This window comes from Theobroma umbraticum, unplaced genomic scaffold (genome assembly GCF_002168275.2).
Source record: "Theobroma umbraticum cultivar Fairchild unplaced genomic scaffold, ASM216827v3 scaffold_4.1, whole genome shotgun sequence".
Lineage (NCBI taxonomy): Eukaryota > Viridiplantae > Streptophyta > Magnoliopsida > Malvales > Malvaceae > Theobroma > Theobroma umbraticum.
Genome location: NW_018397258.1, coordinates 6,370,385 through 6,382,564, shown reverse-complemented (window position 1 = coordinate 6,382,564; position 12,180 = coordinate 6,370,385). Strand labels below are relative to the sequence as shown.

The 12,180-nt window shown below is 36.8% G+C and overlaps 2 protein-coding genes, 1 long non-coding RNA gene and 1 pseudogene across 5 annotated transcripts in view; 1 reads left to right on the top strand and 3 right to left on the bottom strand.

Moving 5' to 3' along the window:
• LOC110414247 (uncharacterized) overlaps positions 1-376 on the bottom strand; it is a 2,442-nt pseudogene extending 2,066 nt beyond the window's left edge. Inside the window, exon 1 of the transcript XR_016351050.1 lies at positions 372-376. The product of XR_016351050.1 is annotated as an uncharacterized LOC110414247 (transcript). The remainder of the gene's footprint in view (positions 1-371) is intronic.
• A 940-nt stretch (positions 377-1,316) lies between these two features.
• LOC110413993 (putative aspartic proteinase GIP1) lies at positions 1,317-3,117 on the top strand. Its single transcript, XM_021425044.2, has one exon. The coding sequence runs from the start codon at positions 1,484-1,486 to the stop codon at positions 2,951-2,953; it is 1,470 nt and encodes a 489-aa protein (XP_021280719.1). The 5' UTR covers positions 1,317-1,483; the 3' UTR covers positions 2,954-3,117.
• A 207-nt stretch (positions 3,118-3,324) lies between these two features.
• Positions 3,325-4,581, bottom strand: LOC110413995 (uncharacterized). The gene is made up of 3 exons (XR_002444973.1): positions 4,246-4,581; positions 4,080-4,157; positions 3,325-3,947 (listed from the first exon to the last, which is right to left on the bottom strand). It is a non-coding gene; the product is annotated as an uncharacterized LOC110413995 (long non-coding RNA).
• Positions 4,582-5,705: 1,124 nt separating this feature from the next.
• Positions 5,706-8,039, bottom strand: LOC110413994 (uncharacterized). 2 transcript variants are annotated; one of them, XM_021425045.2, is made up of 6 exons: positions 7,817-8,039; positions 7,507-7,704; positions 7,108-7,443; positions 6,576-6,737; positions 6,119-6,202; positions 5,706-6,003 (listed from the first exon to the last, which is right to left on the bottom strand). In XM_021425045.2, exons 1-6 carry the CDS (start codon positions 7,844-7,846, stop codon positions 5,896-5,898), a joined length of 918 nt encoding a protein of 305 aa, XP_021280720.1. In that variant the 5' UTR covers positions 7,847-8,039; the 3' UTR covers positions 5,706-5,895. The 2 variants fall into 2 exon arrangements, with proteins under 2 accessions (XP_021280720.1, XP_021280721.1); XM_021425046.2 differs by having other exon boundaries at positions 7,108-7,425; positions 7,817-8,037.
• Between the last annotated feature and the right edge of the window lie 4,141 nt (positions 8,040-12,180).

Sequence of the window (12,180 nt, the reverse complement as noted above, 5' to 3'; positions counted from 1 at the left end):
TATTATTTTAAAAATATTAAATAATACAATCATTATACAAGTAAAATATATATTAGACCTTTTTTTCCTGCAACTAAGTTTTGACACCTTTTGAGCTCTTGTTTTCTGTTGTACAATTCATTTTCAATTCACAAACCAATTACTCGTTTTAGTCGTTGTGTTTGGTAATATCCCAATACAAAGTCAAGAACTTTTGATGAAAAGTTGTCCAAATGAATTGATCGTGACAGACTGCGAGCACAAGATATTTGGCAGTCATCGACAAATAAAAGGGCGCTCGCCTTGAAAATTCCCTTGCACAGAAGCTATTCAATTAAGGTAGGGCTCCTCCTGTTGATCTTGAAGCCATGATAATGGCAAAACTGGAAAACCTCATCGGTTCTTTGATAGGCAAGAGAGAAATAGAAGATAGAGAAAAAAATAAACAAATACTATTTTGGGCAATTTGATAATTATGATGTTTCTTTTGCTTTCGTGCTTTTTGAGACGGGATGCAAAATTAGTATATTTATACTGAATTATGATTAAATTTTAAGATATATTTAATTCACAAAATAGAAAAAAATGAAATAAAATAAATAATCACAGAAAATATTGTTATTTAATTTAGTTAATAAAATAGAATAGAGTAAAAATTACTATTATAACTTATTGTTATCTTTTATTGGTAAAAATAATTTTAAAATAACAAAAAAATATGTGACAAAAATACAACAATATCATTTATTATAATATATCATTATTTTATTTTAATTATTTATAATTTATAATTAATAGTTTTTTATTTTTAATTTAAATATTATTATGATTAAAATATTAATAATTTAAAATATTATTCTTTATAATATATAATTACAAACTTAAACTGATTTATTTTCACCAAAAACAAAACCACTCTTTATATAATTTAGTAAAATATTTACCAAAAGACAATTAAATAAATTTTTTCTTTTTTAATCATTTAATTTTTATTTTCATAAAAACATTAAAGTTTTAATAATTTATTATTAAAGTATTAGTATGATTTTTTTTAATTTTTTCTTTGTTTGTATTTTTTATTTTTATATTTTCACTTAATAATTTAAAAAATTAATATTTTAAAATATTATATATTTTATTTTTAATTTAAATATTATTATAATTAGATATTAAATAATTAATAATTTTTAATTTAAAATATTAATCTTATAAATGTAGATTTATAATTTTCAAAAATAAGACATTTTAGTTTTAAATGTTTTAAACTCTATTCTCGTGGATTGTAGAATAACTAATGCCATGAGAAAGATGGTATTAGCCCTTTCAACGTTTTACTAAGATTTGAAAAATAGAGGAGAAATGGTTAGCCATTCTCCAACCATACATGTTTGGGAATTTTTTTGTGCAAAATGCTGTAGCAAAAAAAACACAGGCAATTGGCTTTTCAGACACCGACGGAAACAAAGGAAAAACAAATTGAAAAGATAGATTTAGCCTTTTCTCTATGAAAGATGAGAAGATGAGGCGTGCCACTGCCCCACAACAAGCAGCCAACCACACCTTTACATTTAATACTTCCCGCACATGGCCTCTTCACTCTCTCAGCTCTTCAACACTCTCTGGCCAAGCTCAATCACCCAGAAGAACCATGCCCTTCCATTTCTTCTCCTTCCTCCTTTTCTTTTTACTCTCTATCTTCTCCGTTCCTTCTCCAGCTCATGCCATATCATTCGTAGCACCCATCGGCAAAGACAATTCCACCCTCCTATACTCCCTCACTCTCTACCTCAAAACCCCTCTCCAACCCACGCGGCTTCACCTCGACCTCGGCTCATCTTTCACTTGGGTGGACTGCGACACGGACTATGATTCCTCCACTTACCAACACATTCCCTGCGGTTCCCCTCTCTGCAGTTCCCTCGGTCACAACCTCTCTTGCTCCAACTGTTTCAACCCTCCAAGCCCCTCCTGCGCCAACAACACCTGCTCCCTCTTCCCCGAAAATTCCATTACCCGAAAAACCGCCATCTCAACCGCCTTAACCGACTCGCTCGCGTTGCCCACTTCGGACGGGTCGACTCACGGCCCGCCGCTCCTCATCCCTGCCTACATTTTCTCTTGTTCTCCGCCTTCACTTCTCGAGGGTCTAGCTAAGAATGTAACTGGATTGGCAGCGTTCGGGAGGTCGAACTATTCGCTACCGGTGCAGGTTAGCGACACTTTCTCCATTCCTCGTTGTTTTGCGCTGTGTCTCCCTGGGTCTACGGCGGATCCTGGGGTGGTTCTCGTTGGATCCCTTGGGCCTTACTATTTCTCGTCTCAAAAGATTGACCTCTCCAAATCGCTTATTTACACTCCCCTGATTCTAAACCCCGTTGGGAGCACCGTTATAACCTACGTCGGCCAACCGTCTGATGAGTATTACATCAATTTGACTTCCATCAACGTGAATGGGAAACCCATTCAGATCAACGGCTCGTCGTTAGCCGTTGATCAGAACGGATTCGGTGGGACAAAGCTAAGCACGAGTACAACTTACACCGTTTTAGAGTCTTCTATTTACAATGCTCTAGCCGACACGTTCGTGAATGAATCCTCTGCATTGAATCTCACGGTAACCAATGCGGTGAAACCATTCAGCGTGTGTTATTCCGCGGCTGATATAATCGTCACTCGCGTGGGACCGGGCGTGCCGACCGTAGATCTTGTGATGCAAAGGGATGATGTGTTTTGGAGGGTGTTTGGGTCGAATTCGATGGTGAAGATTGCGGGAGATGGTGGGGATGTTTGGTGCTTGGCATTTGTGGATGGTGGGGTCAACCCGAGGACGTCGGTGGTGATTGGTGGGCATCAGATGGAGGATAATTTGCTACAATTTGATCTCGACTCCAGCAGATTAGGCTTCACATCCTCTGTTCTGCTAAAGGGTACCACGTGTGCTGATTTCAACTTTGCCACTCAAGGACACTCTTAATGTGCAAACTTTTTTCTTGTTCTTGTTTCACAGAATCAGTTACCAAGTGTAAAGGCAAATTTAAGGTACAACTTGTCTTGTTTTCGTGATTGATATACCAGTAGTAATGTCCCGTGTAGCTTCCTAAAATTTTAATGTCCAATTTTGATGACATTTTCAATTAACTTCCAATGCATATAACGAACCTAAATCATTACGTATTTCTTTTGTTAAATTGGATTGAAAATGAAAATAAAAAAAATGTCGATATCATTCATGAATTTGGATTTTCTTCCCAATTGACCTTAGTAAAAGAAATATTCAATTCATCCAAGATGAAGAATGCATAATATAAGGTCCAGAAACATTCTTTAAAGTGACATCTAATTAGAAGCAAAGGAGAAAAGAAGCCTAGAACCTGAAGACTAGCTTAAAGGGTTTTAGTCACATCATGCTGCGAGCACCAAGGGCGAGGGATTTGCTGCCGGCATTCGTGGCTCTCGATGAACATAGTAGTTTGGCTGTGGAGCAAAGGGTTGAACGTAAGGAGTTGGTGGCGGAGCACAGTTTGGCACTGGCCTCATTGGCTTCTCCACAAATCTGACGCCACAGGGCCCTCCTCTACAAGTAAACTTGACTTCAGGGCCATCATTGCAGCAATGGACTGAACCACCACCAGCACATCACCACATTAATGGTTTTTAAAGGGCAGAGAAGGTGAAGAACATATCGATGTTCCTAGATTGGTTTAACTCCACTTATTTCAAACCTGTCATCTGAGCAAATTCTTCCAGTTAAGCTTAGTTGAGATTTTTTATTGTCACAGTCCAAAACATTAGCATTATTCGGAGTAAATTGTATCTTCTAGCTTTGGTGCTCCGCCTGGTTATGCTCGTTCATCAACTGGGATTTAGCATGCTCCCAGAAAAGTTCTGAATTTTTCCCTGCTCTCTCGTGCATGGTTACAAACAGGCCACCTTGTCCTCATTCGCGTCTGTGTTGATCGAATACACTCCTAAGAAAAAAATAGAATAGAATCAGAAACTCTGGCATTAAGTTACGCATCAAGTTCTTTGATGAAATAGCTACGATACATATTTAACGTATGTCGTGTGCAATATTACAAGAGCTGAAAAGGAGTAATTACCATGAATCGTCTGCTACATTTTCCTCACCTTCTTTTGACAACTCTCACATCTGATGTTCATTTTCAGAACACGCAAGTCTATACCAACAAATAGAAACAGCAAAAATATAACCCAACAATGTTCATTTTCATGAGTGTGGCAAAAATATCAGTCAAAACTGCTTACCAGCAAAATATAAGAGCAATTTGGCTTGGAACTTATGATGGCTACCCAAAGTAACGGCACAGTCCACCCCCTGTATGTTAAACAATTTCTCGTGAGCTAAAAGAGAAATGCAAGTACCTGAATCGGAGAGCAAGCTACATGTCTTGCTACATCGAAAATGATTAAAAGCTTTAGCTAGCCTTCTTGCAACAAGCCCGACCTTGAGAATCAAGAAATTTTAAATTCGTCATGCGAGTTATTGGAAATAGAGCTGCCTGAATTAAGTATATCAATGTGGACAATTTTGCTGATTCTTTTTTATTTATGATATTTTAGAAACGTTGCCAGCAAACCTACCTTGATAATTTATTGAAGGTGTGATTATTTTTGTATATTCATTGATGGTGTTAAGGACACAACAAATGCCGAGATAAGTTTAAGGTCGTGCACACGGATTAAACACTCATGTGGACATTACAACTTTCACTGAGGAAAAGACAGCAAGAAAACCCTCCAAAAACCTGGAAAATAGGAAAATTGTTCAATCATTCCCCCTTCAAACCAGCATGAACTACCCCGTTTCCTGTTACATTCGAAAAGTCACCTAATCCGTTCTGGCATACACAAAAAAACGCAGCTGCCTATGCTCCTTTCCCATCCTTCCCAGGTGACAAACACGTGGAAAGAGGTGCACATCCATGGCCTGTAACCGTAGAAGGAAGCTGGAACCTGGAAGCTTCCAGCCACTGTTTCCATTCCATAGGCGTTTCAATCACACCTGTTCGAGTCCCCAGTTGCCTCAATTTCCACCCTACCCAAGACCTCAAACAAAACAGCTGTCTTTCCTATCATTTTTGGCCTTCATCCGACCCATGCAGGCTTAATAAGTCTGAACAGAATCCCCCACATGCAGCCGGCCTTCCATCAGCCTCTCCAAATACACTCAAGAGGCTTTCACCCACCGGTTAAAATATGTTAAAATAAGAAGTGTAATAAGTATGTTAAAATAAACCATGATATATGGGCTTAGTTTAAGTGATAGAAATATGTAGCATTTGATTATAAATTTATGTAGATTGCAATCTCAATTTCCATTGTTGTACGATTAAAAACCAGGTTATGATAATACTAAATATAAGTTAGAAGCAAAAAAGATTAAACCATAATTCAAAATGTTTTTCCGGCTTCTTTATATTGTACCCAAACGTTCTCAGCTCTCCAGAGTCCAGTCTTTTCTAAGGAGACCATGTAACGAAATGGGAGGGACAGTACATATAATGATTTTGGCCTTTAAGAACACTAAAATCAATTGAAAGGAGACAATCCCCAAACATTCCTCGCAGAACCACTCTCTCATTCTGTTCACAATATTTCAGAACTTAATAAGCCTTGACGATTGAAAAAATAATGGGATGGATTCCTTTTGGAAATTAAAGCATTGGATGGCGGTTTAATGCATTAACGGACAAGGCAATCGAACATAATCCACAACATTTAAAGTTCGTCATATAATTCAAAACAACAATACAACACGGCACAGATAACAGGTGCTAAACATATTAAAGTACAATTATAAATCCCAGCTGCATAGGCACTGCATAAAGTTTTTGCTAATGAGCGCTTTTATTTCAGTTCAAATGATACATGTATGACAGAAATTAACTCCGAATTCTAAACCATAAGAGTGCCTTCCATCACAGTGACAGCTTTTCCCCGCAGAAGCACTCTCTGATTATTCTCATCTAAATGAAGGCTCAGTATCCCACTTCTAGCTGATGCCTGTGCAATGTAATCACAACTTAATCATTATGAGAATAGCTGAACAACACTGTATAGTTTCATACTTTCATTTTAGTTATGATAGGAAGGCAGGGTTAAAGACAAAGAGGGGTACCTGATATGCAATGAAATCACATTTTCCCAGCTTTTGGCTCCAATAGGGTGCCAGGGCGCAATGTGCACTCCCAGTAACTGGATCCTGATAGATATGAGATTTGAACAAGTGATACACTATATGACATATGTAAGTGTGCACTAGTTTTATCCAATCTTTTCTGACAGATGCTGTAAATTCCTGTCCTCTACAGTTATAATGATCTGCCAATGAAGGGTCAGATACAAAATATCTTCAAACATGCCTTCGAGTATAAATGCATGTTTCTCTCCTATCAAAATGAATATTGGTCAGATGTGGCAAAGCCCTCCTAGGGTGATGACTTCTAAGGTTGTTACTGATTCATATGTCTTTCAAGTTGTGACAAGAGGGCATGAAACACAAATATTGATTCACTAATGCTAAAGTTGCTTGTAAGAGATAATAAAAGGTTTGGGATCAAATAACAACATATTACCTCATTTATGCCATATTTTGGAAAGAAGCATCGACTAGCAAAATCAAATCCAGACTCTGGAGGAGCAGCCCCTGAAACAATTATGCCTTCTCCAGTACATCTACGTATGTCATCAATCTGTGGTTGTAGTTCTATAACGGATTTGGCGGATGAGAGCACAACCTGCAAAAGTCAAGGAGGTTTACTCTTTCGTGCTTACAGTAAAACAACAAATAAGTTGACCAAAAGCATAAGCTTAAAACAGCCACACCAAGCAGAGTCCTAAGTTGAAATTTATCATAAAAATGTTTATTTCTATTGAGTTGCTTATGAGATCCAACTTGTTACTGGAAGACATCATGAATATGATCTTATTCAGTACTAATAAACAATCTGTCTCAAAAAGAATCCAACTTGTTACTGGAAGACATCAAGAATATGATCTTATTCAGTACTAATAAACTATCTGTCTCAAAAAGAATACGGTTAGAAAAATGATACAATGCATATGCAAAAGCAAACAAGAGAAAGCCAAGAGAAGTTGAGGAATTACGAGAAGGTCATCAAATGGAGTTGTCCTCTTAATGTCAATAATAGCAGCACCATTCAATGCTTTGGAAATCGCTGAAACCTCTGTAGAATTGAATTCAGTGCTGGGAACTGTAGGAAAATCTAACTCAACTGAAAAGCAATGTTGATGCTCTTCACCATACTGAATCTGGGGGACATCAGTTGGCGCCTTGACAGCTGGACCCTTTTTAGCGGTAAGAATTCCGGATAGTGTATCAAATTCAATTATGTTTGAATTTACTAACCCAGTTGTGAAAAGAGTATATGCAGATGCTAATGTTGCATGACCACAAAGCTTAACCTGCCAAAATGTTTTTAACTGTTGAACGGTAAAAAATTTAAGGGTAATAAATAAATACAAATTCCAACTAGAAAAACTGACCTCAGAAACAGGAGTGAACCATCTAAGACGAAACCGGGGAGTATGGGTGGAGGAGTCACTGATCCGAGTCAAGTAACAAGTCTCAGAAAGATTAAACTCAGCAGCCACAGCTTGCAACCACTGTTCATCTCTGTCTTCCTCCAACAAACAAACCGCGGCGGGGTTTCCCTTGAAAGCCGACTCAGTAAACGCGTCAACCTGTTCAAGGTTGAAAAACTCAGAAACTCACTCGAAGGCAACGCAGTTTCAAGCATGCCTGCCAACACATCTACTACTTAACAAACGAAGAGAGAGAAACAGAGATAATTACCACATAGTATTTGACGGATGTTCTGGCCATTTTATGGAGAAAGAAAGATCTGATCAACTTGTGAAGAAGAGTTCTGCATTTGTAGAAGATGAATCAGGCTTGAAGAAGAAGCAATCAGACTGAAACATTAATTTAAAATGTTAAAAGGCAAGACAGAGGTGGATGACTTTAGAAGTCGAAAGTTTCGAAGAAAGAGGTGGGTTGTGGTCGTGATGTTTCCAGTTGATTCTCTACTTATTTTTTCAATTTTTCCCACATCTAGTTTAACAGCACATGGTTGACGTGTCTCTCCGTTGATTGCTGTAGATAGGCATTTTGATTAATATTCATTCTCTAAAATTATTTTATTACGTAATATTATATAAAGAATAATAAAAACAATCATTATAGTAAAGTACTACTTCACGTAGAACAACTAAAATAGGTAAAGTATTACTTCATGTGAAATAATTAATACAAGTAGAATAACTATTTTGTACAAAATAATAATTTCACACAGATAACAGTAAAAGTAATTCGGAATAGATGTCAGAGTTCAGAGGTTACTTTCATATTGGGATGTTTCGGAGAGTTTGACTTGATGGCTCAGATATAGAGGTAGTTAAGAGGTATCTCTTAACCTTTTCCTGAAGTACAAATATTTTTACTTTTTCCTTGTTCTCTTATACTTGTTTACATACAGCATTTTCTCCCGTATCTGTTCATGTACAACTTCTTCTCTTGTACTTTTTCACGTATAGCTTTTCTTTATTAACTCCTACTTGAGAATAAGTTTTATTAAATATAATTATTTCAATGGTTACATAATAAGTTTTTAACCGTTAACATTAACTCTCAGTAACGGTTACCTAACATTAAAACTCTCTTTAATGATATTATTCATTACGCGTATTAAAACTTTTTTTTGTAACTGTTATTTTTGACACTATATATATAGAGTCTTTACAACTCAAAAAAGGAAACTTTTTCAGAACCACTGGACTCTGACTCATAGCTTTTCTCCTTAGCCTATTCTCACGCAGAACACTTATTCTTTTCTTATTCTCTTCCACCTACCACAGCATTTAGTGTTTCAGGAACTGCTCCAATCTCCCTCTTCGTCACCTCCGGTACATCCTTTACTTGTTTGCAACGCTTCCTCTTCTCATCACAAGAACCCCATTTACATTTTGGCGACTCCACTGGGGAGGAGTGATTGCATTAAGTAAGACTTTTACTGCTATAATTTCTTGTTACTGAAAAAGATGGAGAGTTCCACTAGAAATCAAGATGCCCCTATTCCTTCTTACATTCAGGATCTGATGAACATGATCCAAGTCTCTCAAGAGAGAATGCAAACATTAGAGGACGATCATAGACGAATGATGGACACTATATCTCAACTCAAGTTCTCTACTGGCACTACTTCTCAAACCCAGCCTGTGAATATTAATGAGAGTGCACCTTATGGAGTCACTCATCTAGTTACAAACACTGAGGGGAATGGAGGAAATAGAGAATGTGCAGTTGATGTAGTAGTTGCTGCAAACCCAAATCCTACCAACACCACTACTGTAGTTACCTCAGCAACTACCTCTATAGCGGTAATCTCACCTGCTTCTACTCAAGGATTTGTGACAATGGAAGAGCTCCAAAGGCTATTAAATCAAAAGAACAAGAGCTTGAATTTTTCTGAGTTTGATCTCAAGTTACCATACCCGGCCAGTATAGCCGTAAAATCATACCTTAAAGACTATACTAGCCCTAAGTTCAAACAATTCAATGGAAAGATCGGAGATGCACGTGAACATGTCATGAAATTTGTGAAAACTCTTGGAGTTGCTGGATTAGATGATGACTTGAAGTTAAAAGAGTTATCCAAGTCTCTCACTGAAAAGGCTTATACATGGTATGTTAATCTCACTCCTAGTTCTATTCAATCTTGGAATCAGATGTGTAGAATGTTTGGGAAAAAGTTCTTCTCAACTTAAGAGAAGGTTACTCTCGCTGATCTTGGAAGAGAGTTTCAAAAATCTAAAAAGGATTTAATGGAGTATATCCAATGCTTTAGAGAGAGGGTGCTGGACATTCAAGAGTCTCATGATAAGAAAGAGTTGGTAAAAGTGTGCATTCATGGGATGTTTGATGAATACAGGTTACACTTGGAGAATTTACCTCTTCCAACCTTTGCTACACTAGTGGAAGCTGCATGAAAGACCAATAATACAGTTCTTAGACAAAAGGGACTCGCTCCTTTAGTAGAAGGAATACTCCAACAGTGAATGCCATCCAAGGAGGAGGTAGAGAAAGAAAGGGTCCAATCCGAACAAATTTACACCCTATAAGAGATGTTCCAAGGAGAAGGCCAGATGAGGAGAATGACTCTTCTCCACCATTCTCAGTACCTCTGGATAGAGTGAGAGCTCTTATTCAGGAATGGGTCAGGGATGGACAAATAAACCTACCATACATTCCACGACCACCAACAACAGAGGAGAAAACTAACCCAAGATATTGTGATTATCATCGAGCAATTGGTCATCCACTTTCTGAATGCAGAAATCTTCGGAGAATGTTCAATCGATGAGTGCAAGCAAGAGAGGTATTGATTAAAAATAACAGAGTCCAGAATAACCCTCTTTCTATTCATCCAAATCCTTGAGGGCAAGTAAGTGTAATAATTCATGATCACCATAATGATCCATTTACTTCAAACACTCAGCTTAATGATACAAGTGAAGATATTATGGTTACTTCTTCGTAATGAAAGGCATTACAATCGCAGTATTATCGCTTTTATATTAGTTGTGTTTTACTATTTTAGCCGCTAGTTTCATTGCTTATATCTTTGCTGTAATGATATTATATTTTTGGTAGCAAGCTATATCACTCAATCTTTGACCATAATTCGGTCGCTAGCTTTATCACTCATGATTTGGCTGTAATGATATTATATTTTTGGTAGCAAGCTATATCGCTCAATCTTTGACCATAATTTATCATAATTCAGCCGCTAGCTTTATCGCTCATGATTTGACTGTAATAATATTATATTATTGGTCGCAAGCTATATTGTTCAATCTTTGATCATAATTTATCATTAACGTTTCAACCGCTAGCTTTATCGCTCATGATTTAGCTGTAATTATATTATGATATTGGTCGCAAGCTATATCGCTCAATCTTTGACCATAATTTATCATTAACATTTCAACCACTAGCTTTATCGCTCATGATTTTGCTGTAATAATATTATGTTATTGGTTGCAAGCTTCATCGCTCATCTTTAGCCTTAGCTTAATACTTATAAATTGGCCGTAGCTTTTACGCTTGCTTATTTAAAAGGATGAAATAATCTACTTCATATCAAGTTAGAGTTAATCTCCTTGATGAGAAGTTGATAGTTATCCTTTGGTCGTATACAATAATATGAAATGTGAATAAGTACGCAATAAGCGTATAACATTATTGTTATTATCGTAAAAAGAAAAAAATATATGACATATTAAAAGTGAAGTACTAGCTCGAATGGGTTTCAAAAAAAAAATAAAGGGAAAAGCAAAAGACAAGCCAATTACATACTCCATTAAGAAGAGTTATTATTGGCAAATACATCAAATTGTTCTCGTACTTCAGCTTCACGTTTTTTTAGGGAAGCTATCTTTACTACAATATCTTCTAACTCATTTTCCAAGGAAGACTTGTTGCGAAAAATCTTGGCTTTAAATCTATAATCACTGAGGCAGTCAAGTTTGAATCCAAAGTTACAAGCATCATCGAAATCCTGTAACATCTGTTGTAATTCCTATGAAGAAGTACTCATTAATGGAGTATGGGAAATGGCTAAAGCTCTACCCAACACGTCCATCATTAAGCAAATGACGTCTACATTCTTCACAAAGGAAGTACTCCAAAACTCTCCCTCTATATTGAAAACATGCTCCAAGTATTCCACGTACTCTAATGAAATTTGAAAACCATGAAAGTCAACCTTCTTACCACTTTGCTCAGTATGTGCTACTTGAGTGCCAGAAGCACTACTGGTATCTCTGTGTTTTGGCATTGGGGAAGAATAAGTACGAGGATTAATTGGAGTAGCTCTAGCACCATTAGTATCAACTTCAACAACAGGAATAGCCTCAGTGTCAGGAACAACCTCAACTTCAACAACAGGAATAGCCTTAGTGTCAGGAACAACCTCATCTCGAATTACCTGGAGAGTAAGAACAATCTTAATTTCAAAAAAAAAAAAGAACAAAATCAATTAGGGATATGTTTATACCTAGTTCATAGTGGAGCTCTGAACATGATTTGGAAATAGAACATCCAAATCAATGAAATTATCAAAAGGAGTTAACTCACTCTCAACTTCAACATTATCAACA

Coding starts and splice junctions, on each gene's coding strand:
- LOC110413993 (XM_021425044.2), top strand. CDS start 1,484: ATGAAAGATGAGAAGATGAGGCGTGCCACTGCCCCACAACAAGCAGCC.
- LOC110413994 (XM_021425045.2), bottom strand. CDS start 7,846: ATGGCCAGAACATCCGTCAAATACTATGTG. Junction 7,705..7,816: donor CATCCGTCAAATACTATGTG/GTAATTATCTCT, acceptor AACCTTGAACAG/GTTGACGCGTTTACTGAGTC. Junction 6,004..6,118: donor GTGATTTCATTGCATATCAG/GTACCCCTCTTT, acceptor TACATTGCACAG/GCATCAGCTAGAAGTGGGAT.